Source organism: Eublepharis macularius, chromosome 5, assembly GCF_028583425.1.
Source record: "Eublepharis macularius isolate TG4126 chromosome 5, MPM_Emac_v1.0, whole genome shotgun sequence".
Lineage (NCBI taxonomy): Eukaryota > Metazoa > Chordata > Lepidosauria > Squamata > Eublepharidae > Eublepharis > Eublepharis macularius.
In genome coordinates, this window is record NC_072794.1 from 135,250,920 (window position 1) to 135,273,399 (window position 22,480).

General features: G+C 46.8%; 1 protein-coding gene across 1 annotated transcript in view; it reads left to right on the forward strand.

Annotated features, from left to right (window-relative positions):
- Positions 1-21,869, forward strand: part of ASIP (agouti signaling protein) — a 33,204-nt gene extending 11,335 nt beyond the window's left edge. Inside the window, exons 2-5 of the mRNA XM_054981185.1 lie at positions 10,350-10,421; positions 12,606-12,763; positions 16,056-16,117; positions 20,955-21,869. Of these exons, the coding sequence (XP_054837160.1) occupies positions 12,607-12,763; positions 16,056-16,117; positions 20,955-21,131 (396 nt within the window). The 5' untranslated portion in view covers positions 10,350-10,421; position 12,606 and the 3' untranslated portion in view covers positions 21,132-21,869. The remainder of the gene's footprint in view (positions 1-10,349; positions 10,422-12,605; positions 12,764-16,055; positions 16,118-20,954) is intronic.
- Positions 21,870-22,480: the final 611 nt, after the last annotated feature.

A 22,480-nucleotide genomic window follows, 5' to 3' on the forward strand; every position in this document is an offset into this window, starting at 1 on the left:
ATATTTATAAAGCCCATGCATCTGTGGCTCCCTCTAGAAAACAGGAACTTTATTTTTTCAGGGTTCCTGATAGCACAGAGACTTGTGTGCATACATATACATGCACGGGCAGCCCAATCCTAAGAAGGGCACGGAAAGTGAACAGGAACCGAACTAAGGCTTGCGAGGGCGCATCTAGCCCGTACGCCCGCGTAAGTGGCCTTCCGCCCGCGCTGGGACACGGCGCTGGCCCGCCGGCGGGCCAGCACCGGTGCAAGCCACAGGCGCCCGGGCGGCGGCGCAGGAGTGGCGTAGAGCCCTACGCCGACGCAGGGGGGGCGGGGAGCAAGGCGGGGTCGGAGTTAGTCCGCTCCCTAAGCTCCTCCAGAAGCGGGAACGCCCACAGCGGCGCAAAAAAGCTACGCCACGGAAAAAGAAGGCGTAGCCCATAGGCGTCCATGGAACGGCGAAAAATCAGGCCCCTCTCTGAACGCCCCGCCCCGCCCCTATGGCCCGAAGGAGCATAGGATGAGAACTATCCCGGGGACCAATCAGCGTGCGCGCCCGGCGTGGACGAGCCCCCCTCTCTGCACCCAATCACCTGCGACCGCGCCCTACAAAACATCCGGCCAGCGCCGCCCAAACCCCCAGGTAAGTGAGCACTCGGCCGGAGGCTCTGCCCGTCTGCTGAGTGGCATTGCCCCTTTGAAAACCGAAACAGGCTGAGGGCATTCACATTGGCAGGCGCAGAATGCACTCGGGGGACTTTGCGAAAAACTGGGGGAACTTCACATAAAGGGGAAGAGGTGCAAATGTCTGCCTAACTCTCTTTCTACCGTGATAGAAAGAATGACTCCACAGCTAACTGATGCATGCTAGTTGCTTCTAACTAAGCACAAACAAACTAACCCTTCCGTGGCAGAAGGGAATGACACTTTGCAAATTAACCGCATGCTCTCCCGTTTCCTTGCAGGTGCCCTGACTCTGGCGCTCCCACCTGGTGATGACCGACGGAGCGCTGACAGGTAAGGAGGAGGTGGGGGGGCATTCCGCAGATTAGTGCAAACTGCCCATTCACCTGAACCCACCCGCTCACTTGCCGCTTTGGGTGAGGCCCAGCAGGGGTGGGGGGCAACCATGGCCGCCCCTGGCTGCCTCAGAGGCAGGCGCCTCGAAAACCACATGTGGCCAGGTGTTTGTTGTGACCAGCTCATTCCCTCCCATAAAGGTAAAGGCTTCCCAAGGCTGAGTGCATCCTCGCCAGACCGTCAGGCATCAGCTGCTGCCCTCGACCATGTGCAACCCCCCCCGGATGGCGGAGTGTGGGGCTTGCCTTGCCAGTGGAACGAGGCAAAGCCCACACGTGTCTTTTTCCCCCACAGGCACATCCAGGGCATGGCTGCTCCCCCGCGCCCCGCCCTCCCCAAACATCTCTGACGGACGGTTGGCTGCAGCCCAGGAAGCACCGTCGCGCCGCGGCCTCCCTCGCCAGCCTAAACGCAAGCCCGCTCTTTCCAGTGCAATAAAACGAGATGTACAACAACTGTCTTCTGTGTCTGCGAGTCTGACTTCGTCCTCCGCCCCTCCCCCAACACTCCCGTCACATCTCCCCACCTGCACATTGCCACAAATGTATCTGACACACCCCGTCTTGCCTCCCCGCCCCCTCCCTCCCCTCACAGTAACACCCCCTCCCTCCCTCCTCCTCCCCCCCTCCTCTGTATTTGACCAGTGTCTGTACCACCCATCTGCCGAAGAGAACTTGATTCTCAGAAGCCTATGCCACAATAAAATTGGATAGTTTTAAAGGTGCTACGGGACCCTTTTTGAATTCGCTACCACAGGCTAACACGGCTAACCCCCCTGTATCTATGGCCAGGTAGAGGGTTGGGGCGGGGCATGTGAGCGGGGAGGGGGATCAATCCCCGGTGGGGAGAGTAGCTGGCACCCGATAAGCCAGGGAGAGGGTGGTGCGAGCTGCCGCTGCAAGGGGGTGGGAGATGGCAGGGGAAATGGTCCGCTCGCGGGAACCCTAGCCCCCACCAATGGAGAATCCAGGGTGGTGGCAGGCGGATGCCATATCCCGGGCAGGAGGTCTCGCGCGCCTGGGGAGGGTCGCCCCCATCGCAGCCGCAGCCCCAGCAACGCAGTCCCATGAGCGGCCGCCTCCCAGAGTGGGTCCAGCCCCTCGGGCATCTGCAGCAGCCCCATTGGTCATTCCAACACCTTCCACCCCAGGGCGTCCTGCCTCGCATCCAATCCTGTGGAGCAGTTGCCAGCCTCCCACGCCAACAGGCCATGGTTGTTGGGAGGGGTGGGGTGTGCCTCTCAAGTCCGTGCCGAAGCCCTGCTCGGGCAGCTCGTCGCCATCCTCGACCCTCCGGCCCCACCCGCTGCAGCAGCTCCACCCGCCCCAGAGGCACCCCTCCCTCGGGCCCAGTTGCGTGCGAGAGGCCGGGCCCGTGGACGGCCAAGGGGGTCCGGCCGCCGGCCTCGCCGGTGACCGCCGCTGCCGCCTTGGGGGTGGGGTGGGGTGTTTTGCTGCACAGGCGGCTCTCCTACACGCCTCCCCTTCCTCACGTCTGCTGGGGGAGGTGGGATGATATAATAATAAAGGCTGATTTCTGTGCAATGGGTGTCTGTGTTCTTTGCCTTGGGATGGGGACGAGGGGGCAGGCCCGCTGTGTCTGCCTCTTGGTGGCGGCCTCAGGCCAGCCCTCCCCTTCGGCGCCACTTGGGGGCTGTCCCCTGCTGCCAGAGACTGGCTGCTGCCCTGGATTCCTCATGGCAGGGCGCCTGCCAGTCCCATGCCAACCTCTCTGGACGCGGCCGCCACGGACTTGGTGCTACATTGGGCAAACGGGGGAAAGGCTTCTCAGACTACGCCCACCCCTCTCCTTCCCGACTGCGAGCCCCGCCCGACACACGAGCCGAGGCAGTCTGCTAGCATGGGCGCGGTTTGCCTGCTGCTCTGGGGCCTGGCCGGGATCGCGTGCTGCCCAGAGGCTGCGCCTTTCCTGGCCCCTCCCCCTGACGCTTGTCAGGAACAGCGCCCTTTGGCTGCGCCTGGCGGCGGCCGTGGATCAGACCCGCCCACAACACTTTCTGGTTCTCCAAAATTGCATCTCTGCGCCGCTGCGGGCGCCGCTGCGGCCACACTTTGCTGGCACAGGATCCGGCCCGGCAGCGCCGCCACACCACCAGTGCAGCCGCGTCGGCGTTGGGGCCGGCCATAGGATTGCGCTGTTAGAGTCTATGTGTAGGTTTTAAAAGTTGGGACGGAATTTGGTAGCACAATCCCTGCCTTTTCCTCATTCATTGTAGATACTTAAAATATATAGAAGTGCCTACATTACCTGATCCTATTCTGTCACTAGACCACTGTCATTTGATTTCTCTTAGAGGTACTTTTTTTTTTTACCAATATAAGATCTTTAGAGCTGATCTACATATGCTACAGAAAAATGCACTGCAGCTCTTACAGCTGATCCATTTCAGTGTTGGGTAAGGGGCAGGGGAGAATCACATATTGTAATGTTTTGCATCTAAATAATTTGAATTTTATTTCTGCTTAGGGTTGCCAGATGGTATCTTTAAAAATACCAGACTAAGAGTAGATTTCTTTGCATGTGCATACTACTGGGCCCAGCATGATGACATCACTTCTGGAAGTGACATCATCTACTTCTCCCAGCTACCTGAGCGGCTTTTGCAGGGGGGTTGGTTTGCTGAGGTCCTGGCTGCAGCTCACTTCCTTGCTCTTGCACTCCTGGCATGCCTCTGCCTGCCCAGCCCCAATGGGCTATCACCACTCCAAAATAAACACTGGCAAGGTGCCGCCTGGGCCAAGTCTGGGCCAGCCTCACTGAGGGGCAGAGCAGCAGAGCAAGGCCTGGCCAAGACTACAGCACCACCTCTTTCTCACCTCCAGGCTGGCCTCACTGAGGGGCAGAGCAACAGAGTGAGGCCCAACCCAGACTTAGGGTTGCCAGCCTACAGGAGGTGGCTGGATATCTCCCAGAATTACAACTGATCTTCAGCCAACAGAGATCAGTTCTCCTGGTGAAAATGGCTGCTTTGGAGGGTGGACTCTATAGCATTATACCCAGCTGAGGCCCCTCCCTTCCCCAAACCCCACCTTCTCCAGGCTCCACCCCCCCCCCCAAATCTCCAGGAATTTCCCAACCCAGAACTGGCAACCCTACCCAGACGTGGCAGCACCTCTTTCCCTTGCCTGAGCCTGGGTCAGGTTCACTGACAGGCAGAATGGCAGAGTGTGATCTGGCAAAGTTCTTACCTACTAAGAACAGAAGAATAGCCCCGCTGGATCAGACCAATGTTCCATCTACTTTAGCGTCCTATTTCCTTCAGTGACCAACCAGATGCTCAAGAAGGTACACAAGTAGGGGTACACATGCCAAAGCCTGCTGTTGTTATTCCCTCCTCCTAAGAATTATATTATATATGAACACAGAGGTTCCATCATGGTGAATGGCCATTGATGGACCAGACAATGAAATTTAATCCTCTTTTAAAGCCATCTATACTAGTGGTCATAAATATAACCTGTGGCAGTAACTTAATTATGAGTTATGTGAATGTTTTTTTTAAAACAAACTGTCCTGAAGAGAGTTGCAACAACCCTTTAATAGAGGCTTAATGTGTGGAAATGGGCAGTTGAAGCGTTTCACAAAATTGAAGTAAACATCAACTTGTAACTGACATCCTATTAATCCTCTGTTAAAGAGACAGGACTCTGGGCAGCCCTATACACACCATGCATAAATTTATACGTCTCTATCATGTCTACCATTAGTCATTTTTTTCTTAACTGAAAAGCCCCATTCTTTAGCTTTCCTCAGAGGAAAGCTGATCCAACCAACTGATCATTTATTTATCCTTTTTTTGTGTGCCTTTTCTTGCTAGTTTTTGATATAGATCCCACTTGCCTCTGGCTTTGGCACCTAGCCAGCTTTCCAAAACTAAAATAGTGCCCTGGCTGTGTTTCCTGCTCTTCCTAGAAATACTTGAGGCATACAAGGGAAGTCAGACTGGGGGTGTACTAGCAAACTGGTGGCCTCTTCATGCTTAAGAGATGGGAGTTCTCAACTGGTGCCATCCAGCTGCTTGCTACATCACAAAAGAGCTGGAAAGAAACCATGTGATCACTTTCCTGGTCACAACAACCAGCATATATGAGAAAATTTTTTGTCCCAGGCTGTGTTACCTTCTTGCCTCATTTTTGCACATTCACCCCTTATTATCCTGGATTCTCCCCCAGCTGAATGTTTTCTTTCCTTACAATCAGAATGCTTGCATATGGTAATCTGTACAGTACCACATAGATAGACATCATTATTATCACATCATGTTTTCCACTGTTCTCCAGCAACAAACAACTCTCAGGAAGTCTTCATAAGCATGCTTGATCTCCTACTTTCATCTCCATTAGAACACCCACAAACAGAAATGCGACAGGGAGATATTCACTCCTGTCTTTAGGCGTTCAGTAAACGGGGCTGCTATAGGTTGCTTGCTTGTTTCACAAGCCACAATTTCATGTTGTTTATGAAAAACTTGCAGCACTTGAAAGTATTTGTATGCTCAAGTTCTTCTGCTGTAGTACATTTATGTATTGCAGTGAGTACATGTCAATAATTTGCAAACGTTGACACTCACATGCAATCCAAGTGGAAGTCTAAATATTTTAAACCTCAAAGATTACTAGTTAATGTTACAAATAACCTGTGATTATCAACATTCATTCATGTGCAAAGTAAATAAAATATATATTTGCGGATTCACAAAATGCACCTGGGATTGTCTGCATTCACCCAGCTTTTAGTTCAGGAAGTCAAGGTCAAGTGTAGACAAAAGATTTCATTGCTGGCTACCAGATGCATTTTGTACACATATGGAAATCTCCCAGGAGGCCATGGGCTTTGCATGCTGCTCTACAGGGCAGAATATTCTTTCTTCAGCCTTCCAAATAATGCATAGAAATAAATGTTTCCCATATGCTCAAAAATATCTAAATTATATAGTCTTCAGAGCATAATTCCAGAGGGGTCACAGTGTTCATTTTTTGTAGCAGGACTACATAGGAGTCTGGTAGAACATTTAAAAATTACAGTTTATTTCAGCATGTGCTTTTGTGAGTCAGAGCTCACTTACTCAGAAAAAGTAGGGAGGAGGGGAGAATAGATGTTACGAAGAGAGGCTGATATAAAACAAGATCCAATCCAAAGAGAAGAAAGTTCACCCAGAGTAAGTGTGAGGCACTTCCAGCCACCAACAGCAGAATAGAATGAACATCACTTTTAAAGCAAGATGTGATGAGATAGCAGAACAAATTAACAAATTTAAGAATAAAACGTCTCTCCCAACAAAACTACTGAAGTAGATGAAGGATCTGTCTAGTTCAGCATCCTGTTTCTAAAAGCATTGAACCAGATGCCCATAAGTAGCGGTGTGTACTTCAAAAAATTGTTTTAATTTGGAGTTGGGTTTTTTTAGTGGCATTTTTGGTATGCCAAATTTTTGGGAATACTGTTTTAGTAATTTCTTTTCAGGCAGTTTTTGGCTCAAGAATTTTGGCATCCAAAAATCATACCCTTAAAAACAACAACATAAAATTAAGAAGAAATAGGCTGTAGGAGCTGGAAGGGGGGGGGGAGAGAAGGGAGGCAAACAGCTGTTTAGTGGTATACATGCATTTTACATTTTAAAGGGTCATTGTATTTCCATAGAGAATAATGGCCCTTTGAAATTTAAAGGGCATGTGTCCCTCCAAACCCCTGGAGGATACTCTAAATGGACAATAGGTGTGTTTTCCACAGTCCAGGGCTAGATCTACCTCCTATAGAAAATAATGTCATTTAGAAACTAGTATGGCAAATCTGCCACTAACAGCTGTTTGCTACTCCCTCCCTGCTGTTGTATCTCCTAAAACCAAAAATACTCCTGACATTCCATGAGATACATTATTGTTACTCCCCCAAATTCAAGAGTATTTTGGGTTGTTTCAGAGTTGGGTTGTTTCAGTTGACAGGTAATTTCTGAGTTTTGGCTCAGATATATCCAAATGCACTCCCCCACCCATAAGCAGATACTGGTGGCAACAGCCCTCCCCCATTATTTGTCCTCCAACAACTGGTATTCCAGAGATAGTGAGAACAATTCTAAGAAAGTATACCCAAAGGAAAGTCTAATTGTATTCAATTCTTAGGGTTGCAGCCACACTGTCTTTTAACTGTGAGATTTCAGTTAGCTCTCATGACAAATGCAGACGACAAATGCAGGTAACAAATGCCACCAATCCTCTAAATATGTCTAATCCCCTTTAAAACCACCTAAAGATAGTGGTTGATACCAGAATTGGTCTCCTTGCGAGTAGGGGGGGAGGAATTAGCAGCAAGGAGAAGGCTATGTGAGAGGGATAACAAAGCGAGATACTCCATCAATTTTTACAGGGTCCTCTCCCTAAGAAAACTGATGAGACAGGTGTTCTTCAAAAACAAAGAGTAATTTTTATTTAAAGGGGTAAACTCATGCATACAAGAAGTAACTCACAAGCATACAAGGTTCCTAAGAAAGCAGTGGTGAAAGTGGAATAGATTTGAGGGATTTCAGGCGATAATTACCTATCCAGGAAGCAAAGTGGTCCACGGAGGAAGAGGGCTTTGAATGGCCAGCATTCTCGACCAGGAGAGCTTAGGGAAGGAGACCCTAAGGGTCTCCTGACTGCTCACAGTGGTAACATCTTGAGGGAGCTTGTTGTTCAAGTTGGTACTTTCTTTTGTCTTTTCTGGATGTGTATCAGGCTCATTTTCTTTACTAGGATCCACATGATTTGACATAATTGGTTAATTAATTAATTGTGATTTCATATAGTTTGGCATGATTTGATGTAACACCATGAATAAATGAGTGAAAAAATTCCTTTCAATAATTAAAAATAACCATTCAGCTTCCTACTGAATAACCTAATTCTGCAGGAAAGCAGGTGTTCCGTATGTACTGTACAAAGATATTCTGAAGTTACTTCATCACTTCTATATCTTTCTCAGTGCATGAGGGATCAGACAACAGTTTCTGTTACATATATGGCACAAGCCACACAAAAAATTATTATCAAAAGGAGTGACAGTTTTAGTTCGGTGTTACATAGTATTAATGCACTATCCAGCTAGCGAGTGGCTCAGGAAACATGAATGAATGCAGATAAATCTCATTAGACTCAAAATAATTAACCCATGGCAAACATTCTAACATAAGACAGGTAGTTTTGGCAGTTCAAAAAGGCTGCTTTACAATCCTACTCAAACATCTGGAGGAACTGCCCGATCAGCAATCCACAAGTCCAGAACTCATGCAAGTGGGGATGAAAACAAATGATGGTTTGGCAACAGGTGCTAAGAAGTGATGCCCGGTGTCAACACTTGTTATTCAGAATTAACCTGTATTTCAGTGTATGCTTCTGTGTTAGTGTGAAGGGCACTGCTCTTCAAAAGATGACCCACTGTCCAGGAAAATCATATCCATTCTGCATATGCATTTTGTCTCCTTATTTCTTTCATTTTAAAAGCAGATTGTAGTGGAGGGCTCTTCACTTGGACAAAAGTCAGTTTCATTATGAATTTGTATATATTTCCAAACATTTGATATTATAGAAGTTGCGACCAAAATGATAACAAGCAACTTGTACTCCCTCCCCCCGAGCTATAGCATTATCTGTGGAATATTTGGAAATTTACAGCACATTAAGACAACAAAGTAATATATTTTCTACACCTGCTTTACTGTGATGTTAGGGTGGGAGAATTGGATTGAGATGTAACCAGATAACTTTTAAATTAAGAAAGAATTAAACCGTACTTTGGGGGAGTTACGTGCAACTATTTAAACATAACCATTAAAAAGAAGAAATGAGCTGTGACTCACAAAAGCTCATACCCTACCACAATTTTTTTAGTCCAATAGATGCTTCTAGACTCTTGCTCTTTTCTACTGCTACAGACAGACTAACATGCCTACTAGAGATGGGCACGAAATGAGAAAAAACAAAACTAGCATTTTGTGTTTCATTGCATTCCATGAATCACGAATCGAACTTTCATGAAATTGTCTCATTTTGTGAAATGATTTGTTAGTTTCGTGGCTCGTCAGAACCCAGGGTACTTCAATGGCCCCTTCATACCCAGAGATGCCAAATTCGCAGGGAGACTTCAGCAGGCTCTCCTCTACCCACCCTCACCCAACAAGCCAGCAAAAACAAATGCTCTAAATAAGAATGTAAGCAAAGAAAATTAAAGGGAAAAAAGATGGGCCTCAGGCAAGCTAGGCAATGCCCCGAGACTGGGTTGGGGTGGGGTGGAGGAAAGAAGGCACCCTCCCAATGACCTTCCCAGCAAGGCCAAGAGCTGAAAATAAGAGATTCGTCATGAAATTTGATTCGATTTTGATTCGTGCTCATGTCTAATGCCTACCCATCTTGATCTATAACCATTAAAGTTTACTAAGTACTTATGACATTTTATTATATTTAATTAGATAAATCAGTTAAGGAGTAATCAATTTGTATAATTAAAATAGGAAAAGTAACAGTTCAATTTCAGCAGCAACAATCTAATACAAGGTTCGACTTATTTCCATCTAGAAAGAAACCATGTTACATTTTGTCAATGGAGCAAACAGCTCCTTGGGCCATTTCACACTGGAAAAAGTTTAAACCTTCTCTTCCCAAATGCCATGGCCTGATCTAAACTGGGCCAGTGCGCATCTGGGAAACAGAATTCCAAGACCACATCTGTCAAAAAGACCCAGAGACGTACCTGGAAAAACTATACCAAGTAGTTCAGAGCTTTTTATTGGAGAGGTCTTGAATTGAACCTGGGACATTCAGCACATAAAGCAGATGCTCTACTACTTAGCCACATATCCTCTTCTTCTGTTGCAATGAATCACTCTCAATTACACCATATCATAACAAATGATACATTATGCCTGCAAACTTGTACAGTTGTGCTGATAAATATCTAGGATGGCATATTTCCTATAGCTATTGTACATGATGTTATCATATAAGTTACTAATTTCTCTATAATGAGTTATCTTTGACAGCAATAGTCATGTTAAAATTGGAGAAATTGATTATGGTTATTGCAAAAATCATGTTCTGTCGACTGAGGGTTGTTTGAAAATACATTGAACAGAATTTTGTATGGGACTATTTTAGACATTCCTCATAAGTTTTGGTACTAGTGATAATATTCTGGCTGCCTTTTTAGGAATATTGTACTGCTGAAGCTAGTAAATGAAAATGAAAGCAATTTTAGCATTGCTGAAACATCTCTTCTTTCAACCAATAGCCTTTGCTTCCTTTGATTCCATATTGCTGAGAGTTGGCGGGGTTTATTGCACTTTGGACAGAGTAAGAAAAGGTAAGCCTCTTTTTATGTTCCCTTTTTATTTCGTGCGAACAGACTCATTTGAAAATGAAGCTATGGATATGACGGGGTTTTGTGAATCATATATCTCCTCTGCACTTCTAGCTAGGATAACCACCAGGAACACTCAAGAAAAGGAAAACATGGTTTTTTAATAGTTAATTAGAATGCAACTAGTTAAGGGGAAAAGCCCTGTACTTCTTTGCATATGGACACTCTAACTGAAGGAGAGGTGTGTCACTGAGGATCAACTCAGAAGGCCATACTCTGATGTACAGGGGTGTAGGATGAAAGTCCAACAGGGTCAGTTTTGATGTTTAGTCACCTGGGCGGTTCAATGTTACTCCTTCTCACAAGGTCTGCAAGCTGTGGAAAAGGGGGGTCATTGCTGCCAATGGGCAAACATGCTCCAGTCCCTATGCTGGGGGGGGGAGGGGTAATCCCTCGTGGCCCTGTCCCCCTGAAGGACAGGGACAAGAGAAGAGTAGGCTGCTGCTTATGCCCACCCCATCTAGGGCTTCAGCATTTGGCTTTTGGCAGTGACGGTGGCTCCTACTACCTCACAGAGGAAAAGGTTCATCCCTTTCTTGGCCCCAGTGAGGGGGCCAACAGGGAGCAGTGATTCTGGAGACCCATTCTGGAGTTTTACCCAAGGCCCCAGAATCACTAAGTGTTAAGCTACAAGTGACGTCTGACATGAGGAAAACTCATGTCAGTTTCCTGCGAGTTTTGACGGGAAGTGTAGGCGTCCTGTCCGGTTTGGAGCTTGGCTCTGTCTGTGTAGGGCTGAAGGAAGTGGTTGTTCACTGATTGCTTCCCTGCTCACCGCTCGCCCCGATGGCCCTCCTGCAACTCAAGGGTTCTGCCCGAATGGGCTGCTGGGCTGCGTTGCTGCCAGGTGAGATGGAAATCCCCCCTGCCTGAGAAAGGACCCCACCATGCAGACCTCCCAGCTCCCCAGTTCAGGTGCCCGGGTGCTGGAGCACAGGCAGAGCTGCTCACTGCAGGGACTGTCCACTTCCCCCCGCACACAGCTGCGGCCTCATCCTGCCGCCACCAGGAGCAGGGGCTTTGGCCTGTGGCTTCATCAAGCAGTGTGCACACTGGCCCTACGGCCCTTTGGTGGGGGACATGCTGTGCTCTGGGCTGGGTGTCCTCACCTGGCAGTTGCTCCATTCTTCCGTGGCCCAGCGGCAGGCTACTGAGGGAGCGTGGCCCTGGCAGTGCTCCTGGCTCAATAAATAGCCCTGGCAGTGCTCCCGGCCACTGAGATACAGTTCCTGTGAAAACTTTTGGGAACTGACACGTGTTCTCCTCATGTCAGGCATCACTTGTAGCTTGACTCTAAGAAAGACTGCACCTGAGGGGGAGGGGCCATTTGTGTTACTTCCTTCTACTACTGCAGCAGAAGCAGCAGTTGTTGCTTCTGTTGTTATTTTCTGTACCAAAGGAATGCAGCAGTGAAACAGTGTAACGGGTGGACCAATTTTAAAAAATAAAGATAAATAAGTTATGGAGTTATGTGAGTGTGCTCTAAAGGCCCATTCCCACACCTTTCTCCCTCACCAGCCAGATGAGTGGTAGGGGCAGCAGAGGGTGGGAATGGGGGAATCCCACCCCTACCAGAGGACCTGGGTTCCCTACTTCAGTTTCATTGTACCAACTTCTACAGTCTCCAGTGATGACCTTCCAGCTCCCACAGGCCTGTTCCTGGCTGTATTCCTCTCTTAGACCTCTTCTTCCTCTTTCCCCTTTATTTTCTCCCCTTTCCCCCCTCTTCTCAGGAAGAAGACAAGTGTTTCTTAGGTCAGTGTCAGGGACTCTTGGGAGATGTAGTATCCAATCTCAGAATTCCAATTCCAATAGCATGAATATCAACATGTGTTTTACCATCAAAGGCTCACTCAACAGTTCTGTTTGCTCCTGCAAGCAGGCAGAAGAGGAAGTTTAGTGATGGGACCAGGAATAATTGCAAGATGGAAAAAGCCATGGCTATGCCTTCTGAGCTCTGGAATAGAGAAGATGTTTTTGTGGGTTGTGACTTCACAAAAATATCAGAAGTCTGCTACTCCAGTTCAATAAGGTCTCATGCTGTCAGGATCACAACCATGTTAATTTCAATGGTCAAGAAGGGGCTGATATTCATGTGCATTTTCTTTCTTTTTTTCCTGTTACTAGAATGGAATATAGGAACCTTCTCTTTGGCATCCTTCTCTGCTGCACTTTCCTTACAGCCAGCTATTGTCACATGATATTTGAGGAAAAGCAGACCACAGACACAAGTGTGGCAAACAACAAAATGAAGCTCCCGGACCTCCCACCCATCTCTATAGTAGGTGAGTAAAATCTGCTTTGGGGTATATTAAAAGGAGATTGTGGCTTCTACTAAAAGCAGCAGTCCTGTACTTTTCTCTCTGTTCTGGTACTGAGGAATAAAAGAAAACAAGAGAAAACATAACATCATCACATTTTGAATACTCCTGCCACTACAACTAGCAACCAAAAAGGGGCACTTTCAATCATAAAAGTATTCCTTCTGTGGACACACCAGTCTTGTTCAGACCAGAAGTGATGTTTTAATACTGCTTAACAACATAAAATGTTATATGGCCATTCCCAATAAAAATACAAAACTTGTAATATTTCCAGCACAGAGACCTCTATTAAAATCATGGAGCCCCTAATAATAACAATAACAACAACAACAACATTCAATTTATATACCACCCTTCAGGACAACTTAATGCCCACTCAGAGCAGTTTACAATGTATATCATTATTATCCACACAACAAAACACCCTGTGAGGTGGGTGGGGCTGAGAGAGCTCCAGAGAGCCATGACTAGCCCAAGGTCACCCAGCTGGCTTCAAGTGGAGGAGTGGGGAATCAAGCCCGGCTCTCCAGGTAAGAGTCCCGCGCTCTTAACCACTACCCCAAACCCCTAAGAGGAAAGCTCCTGCTTTCCCCCAGTCATTTTCTACACCAAAACAGTGCTGGGGGAGGGGAGGGATATTTCCCTATTTTGCTGCTTCACATGGAGTATTATGTGCCCACGTGGCAGCAAAAACTGGGAAATAACTTGACCCCAGAGCTGTTTTGGCACTGAAAATGGGGTGGGGGGGGGGGAGTGATGCAAGAGCCTTTCCTTCCCCTGCAGCCGTGTTCCAAGCCCAAATGGACTCTGCTTTGTTTTTAAATAGCCATTGCATGCAGCTGCCCAGGGAACCTGAGCTGACTCTGGGAAACCTCGACTCAGTTCTTTAAAAAGAGCGAACGACTAGTTTGGCTCTATGACACACTACTTCCTCTGCCTGCACTCCCACAAAGTCTGTCTCACAAAGATGGATGCAGAGCGCATGGATCTATGAAATTTCCTTATCTGTCTTTGTGCTTGCAGCCCCAGTCTTCATAATCCTATTCATATCTCCTTTCAATATAAAAAAGAAACATGAAGACATGGGATAATTTTCTTGGGCTACTACAACTGAACCCATATGAGTCTGACCACATCACAGATACAAGATGAGACAACAGAAACATCAAGGCTAATTTTATAAAGGCACTTCATAGGCATACTGGGATTAGTAGAAATACATTTGCCACTAACCATCTGTTCACAAATAACTAATTGAATCAAATTAAGAGTGAAGTAAATTTGATCTTGGGAAACTCAACAATATCCAAGCACAATATGGCTTTCATATGTGACCTGAAGCTGATATTATTTTAGAATTTAGTCTACTCAGATTAAGAAGTGGTAGGGCTGTGGCTTAGTGGTAGAACATTTGCTTCTCATACAGAAGGTCTCAAGCGGCAGATGGTGTGAAATACCTCTGGAACCCTGGAAAGTTGCTGCCAGTCAGAACTGAAGAATGGTCTGAATTACTACAAGGCAGTTTCATGTGCCTTCTTGTTGGGATTTTGTAGCAGAGTACTTAATAAGCAGCAGAAATAAGCACAGACACTTGTGTGTTTTAGCTTCTATAAAAAGAATTTCCTACATATAAAGGTAAAAGAAAGTTACATGGAAAAAAACAATGTTTTGCTCTTTTCTAACACCTACATCTCGGTGGTCTAACTGCAAGTGGACACTGTAATTGATTCCTGAGTATGTGCAGGAATTCTGATTGCACCCCAATAAAACTGATCACTCAGTAGTCAATCTTAGATCTCTTCATTGAGCATAAACCTCCCGTTTTCCTTTGTGGGAAGAATTACTGGACATCTAAATGGCCCTATGCAAACTAGCTAAACATAAACATCAGCTTAACTCTTTCATGACAGAAGGGATGACACTTGCTAAAAACTTAACACTTCCATCAGGGATCGTCTCCATTGAATGGCAGTGGAAGAAAAATGAAAAAAAGTCACTGGACTCTGCACCAGCACATCACTTTTGGGTACAACATCTGACATCGCATGCTGTCTCCATGACATCACATGCTGACATCACATGCTCTCCCCAATGGGTTGCTAGGCTTGGCTTGGCAACTCTACATCACCAGCCACCTGATCTTCAACTGCAGAGGCTGGGGACTGAACCTGGGAGCCATGGTCTAGATGCAAAAGTCTTACAATATGAAGTTTTTACCAAGGCGAAAGAGGAACAAAACAGTTGTGTAATTCAGATGGGGCTCCTATCTCTAGCCTGTGAAATCCTCTTGGGGGTAAGGACCTACTCTGGAGATGGGGGTGAGTTACATAGATGGCATTGGGTATATGTTCAAGTAAATAAATATATGACTTGATAGGGCAGGGAAGTGTCTAAGAAATGCAAATGAGTTTGCTGGTATTAGCAGAAAAGCAGTATAGCAGAAGAATGTCAGATGATTGATTAAAAATTGACAGGATTGCACAGGAGTAAGCCTTACTTATAAAAAGCATATGAAACAAATTAAAATCCTACAAGAAAAAGAAGCTGCAGACACAGTTATGAAGATGGAAAGGTGGTAAACAAGAACAAATGTCAATGGAAGTGCTGAACCTAGTGCTGATAGAAAGTATGAAGTATTCTTACAGGCCTTTTCAATTACATCCTCCAATCAGTGAAAAGGATAAACCAACAGTACGAAAGCCTGTGGTCCATGTCTTTAAAAGCATACATATGATTACAAACCCCAGGATAAAAACACTGGCGGATCAGATTCACTGTCTGACAAAGGATGTACCAAATTTTTATAAAGTGAGATGGCAATTAAGGCGCAGCATGGTTGGGCTAGAGGGACGGGATGGCTCTTTTTCCTACCTTTTCTTTACTACTTTTCCCCTGCCAGTTTCCTCCTGGAAATGGTTACTTTCTGAGCTCAGAAAAAATGTTTGGAGAGAAGTAGTTTAGTGGGGGAAAGTGCCAGGAGTGGCACAGATCAGGCACCCCCTTCCATCTGTCCCTAATGTGCCTTAAATCCCCCCTCCTTTAACAGGGATTTTTAACTTGACCATGATAGTGGTCAGCCACTATCATGTTTAGCTTGCCTAAAATGACTGAAATTTGAAAAAAAAATAAAAGAATTAGTTTTGAAGTTTTCATACCAATTGCATTGTAAATATTAGTAGTAGAAGGTTCAGATTTATCATAGGGAATAACTGCCCAGGTATGTCTGACTTTTCTTCCTTGGTCTTCCCAAAAGACTTAACCAAAACAGCCAAGAAGATAAGCAGGAAAGAGGCTGAAAAAAAGAAATCTATGAAGGTGAGTGCTCTCCAAATGATAGCAAGGACAAAGAAATTCAGGTCCTTGTCAATGAATTATCAAACCTCTCCTTGTCTTTTACATTTCTGTTTTACATGCGGTATATCTTGGAATGGAAGGTGGCATGTGTCATGCTTGCCTAGGGGATTCTCTCAGACTCGCCACTTCATCCAACGTGGTTGCATGAATTAAAGGTCAAGTCAGTTGAAGTCAGCGAAAGTTCTGCAAGAGATGCCCAATTGAAGTTCCCATGCCTGGTTCCCACACAGCTGCACTGATAAGGTCTCTTAGCAAAGCATAGGCATAGTGAAGGAAACTACACTACAGGAAGAAAGCCCATTCCCTCCCCCCCCTCCGTCCAGTAGACATGCATTCAGTCATGGCAAGCAGGCTGGCTTGCCTACCTGACATTTTCCCCCTCCAAAACTACATCTATAACAGGATCACCCCTCCCTCGGTTTCTCCGGATAACATTTGTGAAAAGCTTTGATGAGTCTTTGAGCTTTTACATCTTTAGCTTGAACCCACTCATTTTTACCCTGGTCAAAGTACTTCCATTTTATTAAGTAAAACAATGTTCCTCTTCTCCATTTTGAGTCCAACACCTCTTCCACTTCATGATGAGGTCATCCACCCACCATGAGGGAGGGAGGAACTCCAGATTTCAGATGCCAGGTGTTTGCTTCCTTCAACAAGCTGCAGTGGAATACTGGATGGATACGTCTTAAATTCTTGGGCAGGTCTAGTTTTACAGCTACTCCATTTATGATGTCGAGGATTTTATAAGGTCCAATATACTTCCATCCTAATCCTCTCCCCGATACCCCAGAAAATCCATCTCCTCTTTATGAAACTCGCACTTGGACAGTTTTACATACAGTTTGTGTTGGAACAGGGTTTTTAGCACCTCCCGCACCAATTTCACATTGGATTCATAATTCCCTGACTACACCATCACATCATCAAGGTAAACAATCACTCCTTTATAAAGGTACTTGTGGGGAACTTCATTAATTAAATTCATAATCACTCCCGGGGCCCCTTGGAACCCGAAAGGCATGACTCGATATTCAAATTGCCCCAAGGGGATATTAAAAGCAGTCTTCCACTTGTCCCCCTCCTTTATTCTTACTCGGAAATAAGTATCTCAGAGGTCCAGCTTCATGAAGATTTTCCCTTGAGCCGCTACCCCTAATAAGTCTCTGATCAACGGGATGGGGTAGGCATTCAACATCGAGGCCACATTGATTCCTCTATAGTCTGTGCACAATTGCAAGCCCTCGCCCTTTTTCTTTCTGAACAGCACAGGGGTAGCATGAGGGGAGCTAGCTGGCCAGATGAAACCTCACGCCAGGTTTTTATCAATGAACTTACACAACTCCACTCTTTCTCCCAGGTTCATAGAGCAAATTTTCCCCTTTGGTAATTTAGTCCCTGGGATCAGTCTGTAGCTTTGTGAGGAGATCATTCATCCGCCTCCTCCTCTTCAAACACTTGACTTAAGTCCTTGTATTCTGGAGGAATGCTCTCCCTCTCCTCCATAGTTAAACACAGTCTCTGGGAGGGGGGAGGATTTTGGCCCCACTTGATGTCCCATACATGTTTTTGGCAAGCTTCAGAAGGAAAACACAGCTCCCCAGCCTTCCACCCCAAGTAGGGGTTGTGGTCCCACAGCCACATTACTCCCAACTTGGTGGCGGGGCTGACCACAAAAGTCCTTACCTCCCAATGTCCCCCCCATTCCCACTGGGGTGGTCTCTGTTTTGTAACTAGGGGGGTCCCCTTCATCACCATACCCTACATATGTTAGAAGACTAGGGGCTCAGGTAGCTTCGACAACTCCAGCCCGAACCTCGTAACAAGTGCAGTGGCAATCAAGTCTCTGCTGCACCCTGAGTCAATTAAGGCCCTTGCTCTGATGTTCATCCCTCTCCGTGGGTTCAACAGGGTGACTACTATGAAAAACAACACTCCTTTTGCAGCACCAGGACTTCCGTGAACCGCCAGCTTGTGCCCTTCACAGCAGGTCTCTGCCGTTTCCTATTGCCGATTTCAGCTCCTATTCGTTGTCTGACAAGAGCTCTTTACTTGCGTTGTCCCTTCCTTCCTCTGTCACCACGACCGCTATGGCGGCTTCCTTCCTGGAAGTAGGTCGAGGTTGCCCCATCGAGTGCCTTTCCGGTAGCCTCCTCAGCTTCTGCTCCAACTCTGGGAGGCTCTTACTGTCACCCAGACACTCGGCAGCAGTGACCTGATTCCCTGCATCTCAAACACAGCCCCCGTTTCCTCCTCCGGTCCTTCTTGGCCGGGGCGATGCCATGTCACGACTTCCCTTGCTCCTGGGCCCATGCATCCATTGGGTTTCTTCACTGGCCGGCATGATGCTGCAACACTATTTGCTCTCGGTTCTCGATTTCACAAGCCAGTTGAATCCAGCTGAGGAGAGTTCGGGGGTCATCCTGCACCATCGCCTTAGCCACAAGGTCGGGGTTGGTTGTCCTGTCTTATCATCCTCAGACATGTTCTCACCCTCTCCTCCTTGAGAGGGTCCTCGTACTGCTCCTTGAGAGCCCGGATGAATGCCTCCATGCTCCCCAATTCTGGGGCTTGGGTTACATACAGAGTCACATACCATTAGCTGCGGGACCCCCCAGCCATAAGCCTATGTAACTCACTTGGCTGGCTTTGTTTGGGAAGGTGTGACCCCATGCCCTCAGGAATTCCACCATTTGTACGAGGAAATATCCCAATTCATCAGAACTTCCTTCAAAGTGAGCCTCCAGTCTGCAAGGCTCCAACGGCTGCAGAGACGGCACTCCTTCCTCCGGTTGCACTGAGGCCCCTCCTGGCAGCGACCCTCCTCGGGGAATGTACGGCCACGGTAACCCCCTGGGTGACTCTGGTCTGTTTGCTGCCCATACCAGTCCATGGGCCAGTCCCGTCAAGGCAAGAAGGTCACACCTCAGCAGCTGCAGCTCTTCCTGGAGTGTTTTTTTTTCCTCTCTTGTTGTCTCTTGGCTCTTCCCCTCCATTTTGCAGTCTCCTTTCCCCAGGAACAGACTCTGTCTGCTTAGGCTCCTTCACCACTGGTCCCTCAGTGCTTTCACCTTTGCCAATGAGCTCTCTGGTGATGTCCAGTCCAGCAGCATCGCCTCCAACCAGTCGAGGAAACTGACATCCCATCTGAGCAGCATAGAAAGGGTGGATACCCCATCTTCTACCAATGCATATGTGCCAGGCCCACACGGGATTGCGGGGACTTGCCATAAGTCCTCGGGTATCGCTGGAGTTCCGTTGCCCACTCCTTCTGCCATGGCACAGGTAGGGGGATCTCTCCAGTTCCCAGGCTCCAAGGCAACTATGGGATTCTGGCCAAAATGTCAAGCCTGCCTAGAGGATTCTCTCAGACTCTCCACTTCATCCAACATGGTTGCATGAGTTAAAGGTCTTTATTCAGATAAAACTCCCTAGAAGTGCTCTGTTACATAGAGATTGCCCAGAATGCTTAAGTACAGTCTTCCCTGAGAGATTATACTCTAGTTCCCCTCCCCCAGTCCAAACAAGTCAGTTGAAATCAGCGAAAGTTCTGCAAGAGAGGCCCAGTCGAAGTTCTCCCGCCTGGTTCCCACACAGCTGCACTGATAAGGTCTCTTAGCAAAGCATAGGCACAGTGAAGGAAGCTACACTACAGGAAGAAAGCCCATCCCCCCCCCCAGTAGACATGCATTCACAATCATGGCAGGCAGCCTGGCAGGCCTGACAGCATGGTATAATCTGATTTTGTCAGACCACAGAAGCTACGCAGGATTGGTACTTGGATGGGGGGACCACCAAGGAAGGCTCTGCAGTGGAAGCCAATGGCAAACCACCTTTGCTTCTCTCTTGCCTTGAAAACACCTTACTGGGGATGCCATAAATTGGTTGTGTGTGTCCGGGGTCTGAGTCCCAGCCCCCAGACTTGACAGGAGGGAGCAGTGGGAGGCAACCGGGAGGCAACAGCCCTACCACCCCAGCCAGCAACCAGGTCCAGAACCTGCCCACTCCAGGGGGAAGCCAGCCCAGCCGGCGCCCTGCCCAGCGGTGGCAGCGACAAGCCCTGACAGTGTGACTTGAAGGCACATAGATATGTATATGGCATATCTATACTACCAGTTTATGCCATCATGCTTCCTCCAGATAATCTTGGGAAGTGTAATTTTGTGAAGGAGCTGAGAGTTTATTAGAAAATATCTAGTCCCAGTAATCTGAGGTTAAGAACATAAGAATCCAGACAAGCCTGAGGGGCTGCTGTGTCAATGATAAAGTTGTTCAAGGACTGAGGAGCAAGCCTGTCCTGGAGAGAGTTGCACTCCCCCTGAAAGAACAGTTTTATTATGTGGAAGTACTGCTGGATCTGGGCCTACAAATGGAGGCCCAGAGCTCATCTGTGTGAGAGAATGTCTTTTATCAGCTATGGCTGTTTCTTGAATGGCATGATCTGGCCACAGTGATGTTTTAAAAAGCACTTTAAAGGAAGGGGAATGGTGTACAGCAGTGAGCTATCCTGTGCCATTTTGAAGGCAAAGCTCAGTCCCATCCCCCTCCTCTGGATACTTTATCCACAGCCACCTGCAGTTTCCCTTTAAACTAGAGAAAAACAGATTTATCTGAATCAAAGGGTAAAGCCCCAGGAACACAGTGAGTGAGCATAACATTGTAGGGATGTTCCTGAGAAATCCATGGTCTATCTGTATTCAGTGAGTCGGGGAAATCCCTATATGGAAGGAACTTGCTTATGCAGGACCAAGATCATTATTGGGTTCATTAAACCTTTCATCTCTTTTTTCTTCCTCCTCAGAGAAAGGCTGAACAAAAAAAGCCTCCCCGGCTGAGACCCTCACCACCGCCTAACTGTGTGGCTACCTGGGCAAGTTGCAAACCTCCCTCTCAGCCATGCTGTGATTTCTGTGCCTTCTGCCATTGTCGGCTATTTCAGACACTCTGCTACTGCCGAGTGGGGAACCCAAATTGCTAAACGAAAGCCAGGAATGCCTCTGGGACTCTGTCTCTCATTAGACTCATTGGTTTATCTTCTGACCCTGTTGGTCTCATGTGTATAGCAAAGGAAGCCAGGAGCCTTTGAAGCTGGCTGGCTGACAGGCTTTGGCTCCTTCTAAAGTCAAATGAATTATGGGATATATCATATAGGGTTAATGCTGTCATAAACAAAGCCATCGGCAGCCATAGGAAGCTTGACAGGGAGTGGGAAGGAGAATTAGAGGCTGACAGCTGAAAGAGTATTTACAAGGGAGGTGAAGGTTGTGTGTGGAGATGGAATAAAGCTTCTCTCCAAAAAGACTTTTTACCACACTTTACAGAAAGTGGACACACAAGCCGCTAAATATCTACAAAAGAGGCACATTCCAGCAGAGTGGCCATGTTTGTCTATAGCAGTAAAAAGAGAAACAATTAAAGGACAGAAGAAGAAAATGAGTGGCCTCTCTATCCAGAGCGGAAGCTAGAATCTATTGGAATTAGCAACCCAAGTGCATGGAAAACAACATTTTCCTTGCCCCAATAATCATAGCCATCATACTTCCCTTGGTGCGGGGAATGTGGATATATGGATGATGCAGGTATCTACTGGACAGTGCCATAACACTAATATGAATTACATGCCTCTTGAAAATATATTTTCCTTATTTTAGTTTTTAAACAGAAGCTGTGTACTTACTTTCTGGAATGGAATAGGTGCATTCCTGCATTACTGTTCTCTGTCTCCAGCAGCAACACTAACCCTTCCCACTTCTGTAATATGATAGTTGGGCTAATGCATCTGGTGGCCAGTTCTGAAAAAAAGCCAAGGGGGAAGGTTGCTTGCCATTTGTCAGTGCAGAAACAACAAACCAGGGCTTCAAAGATCAAATCTTAAGTATAATCCAGTTTCTCATAATACAAAGTGCAAAATTGCTATAAATACATGCAAAATACAAGACAGATTATACAAAATCAATCATAAGTGCATAGATACAAGGTTCATATAGGTAGCAAGTATACAATAATTGCAAATCTTCACTGTCCGGAACAAATCTATCATTTAAAGTGCAAATGCCAAAATTAAAGAAGAAGAAGAATCGGTAGGTGGGGGCTTGTGCCAGTATTATATTGACAGTCCATAAAGTCAAAATATATAGAAAATTGCGCCGACGGGGACTTGCAGGCAAATAACATTAACCCGTTTCGTGAGGGTTACTCCTCACTTCCTCCTGGGCGTGCAACAATTCGGACTAGACATAAGCATGAAGCCAGCACAAAAAATTCTCCCACTGTTCCTCCAACCACGTGATTCACGGACATAAGCATGAAGCCAGCACAAAAAATTCT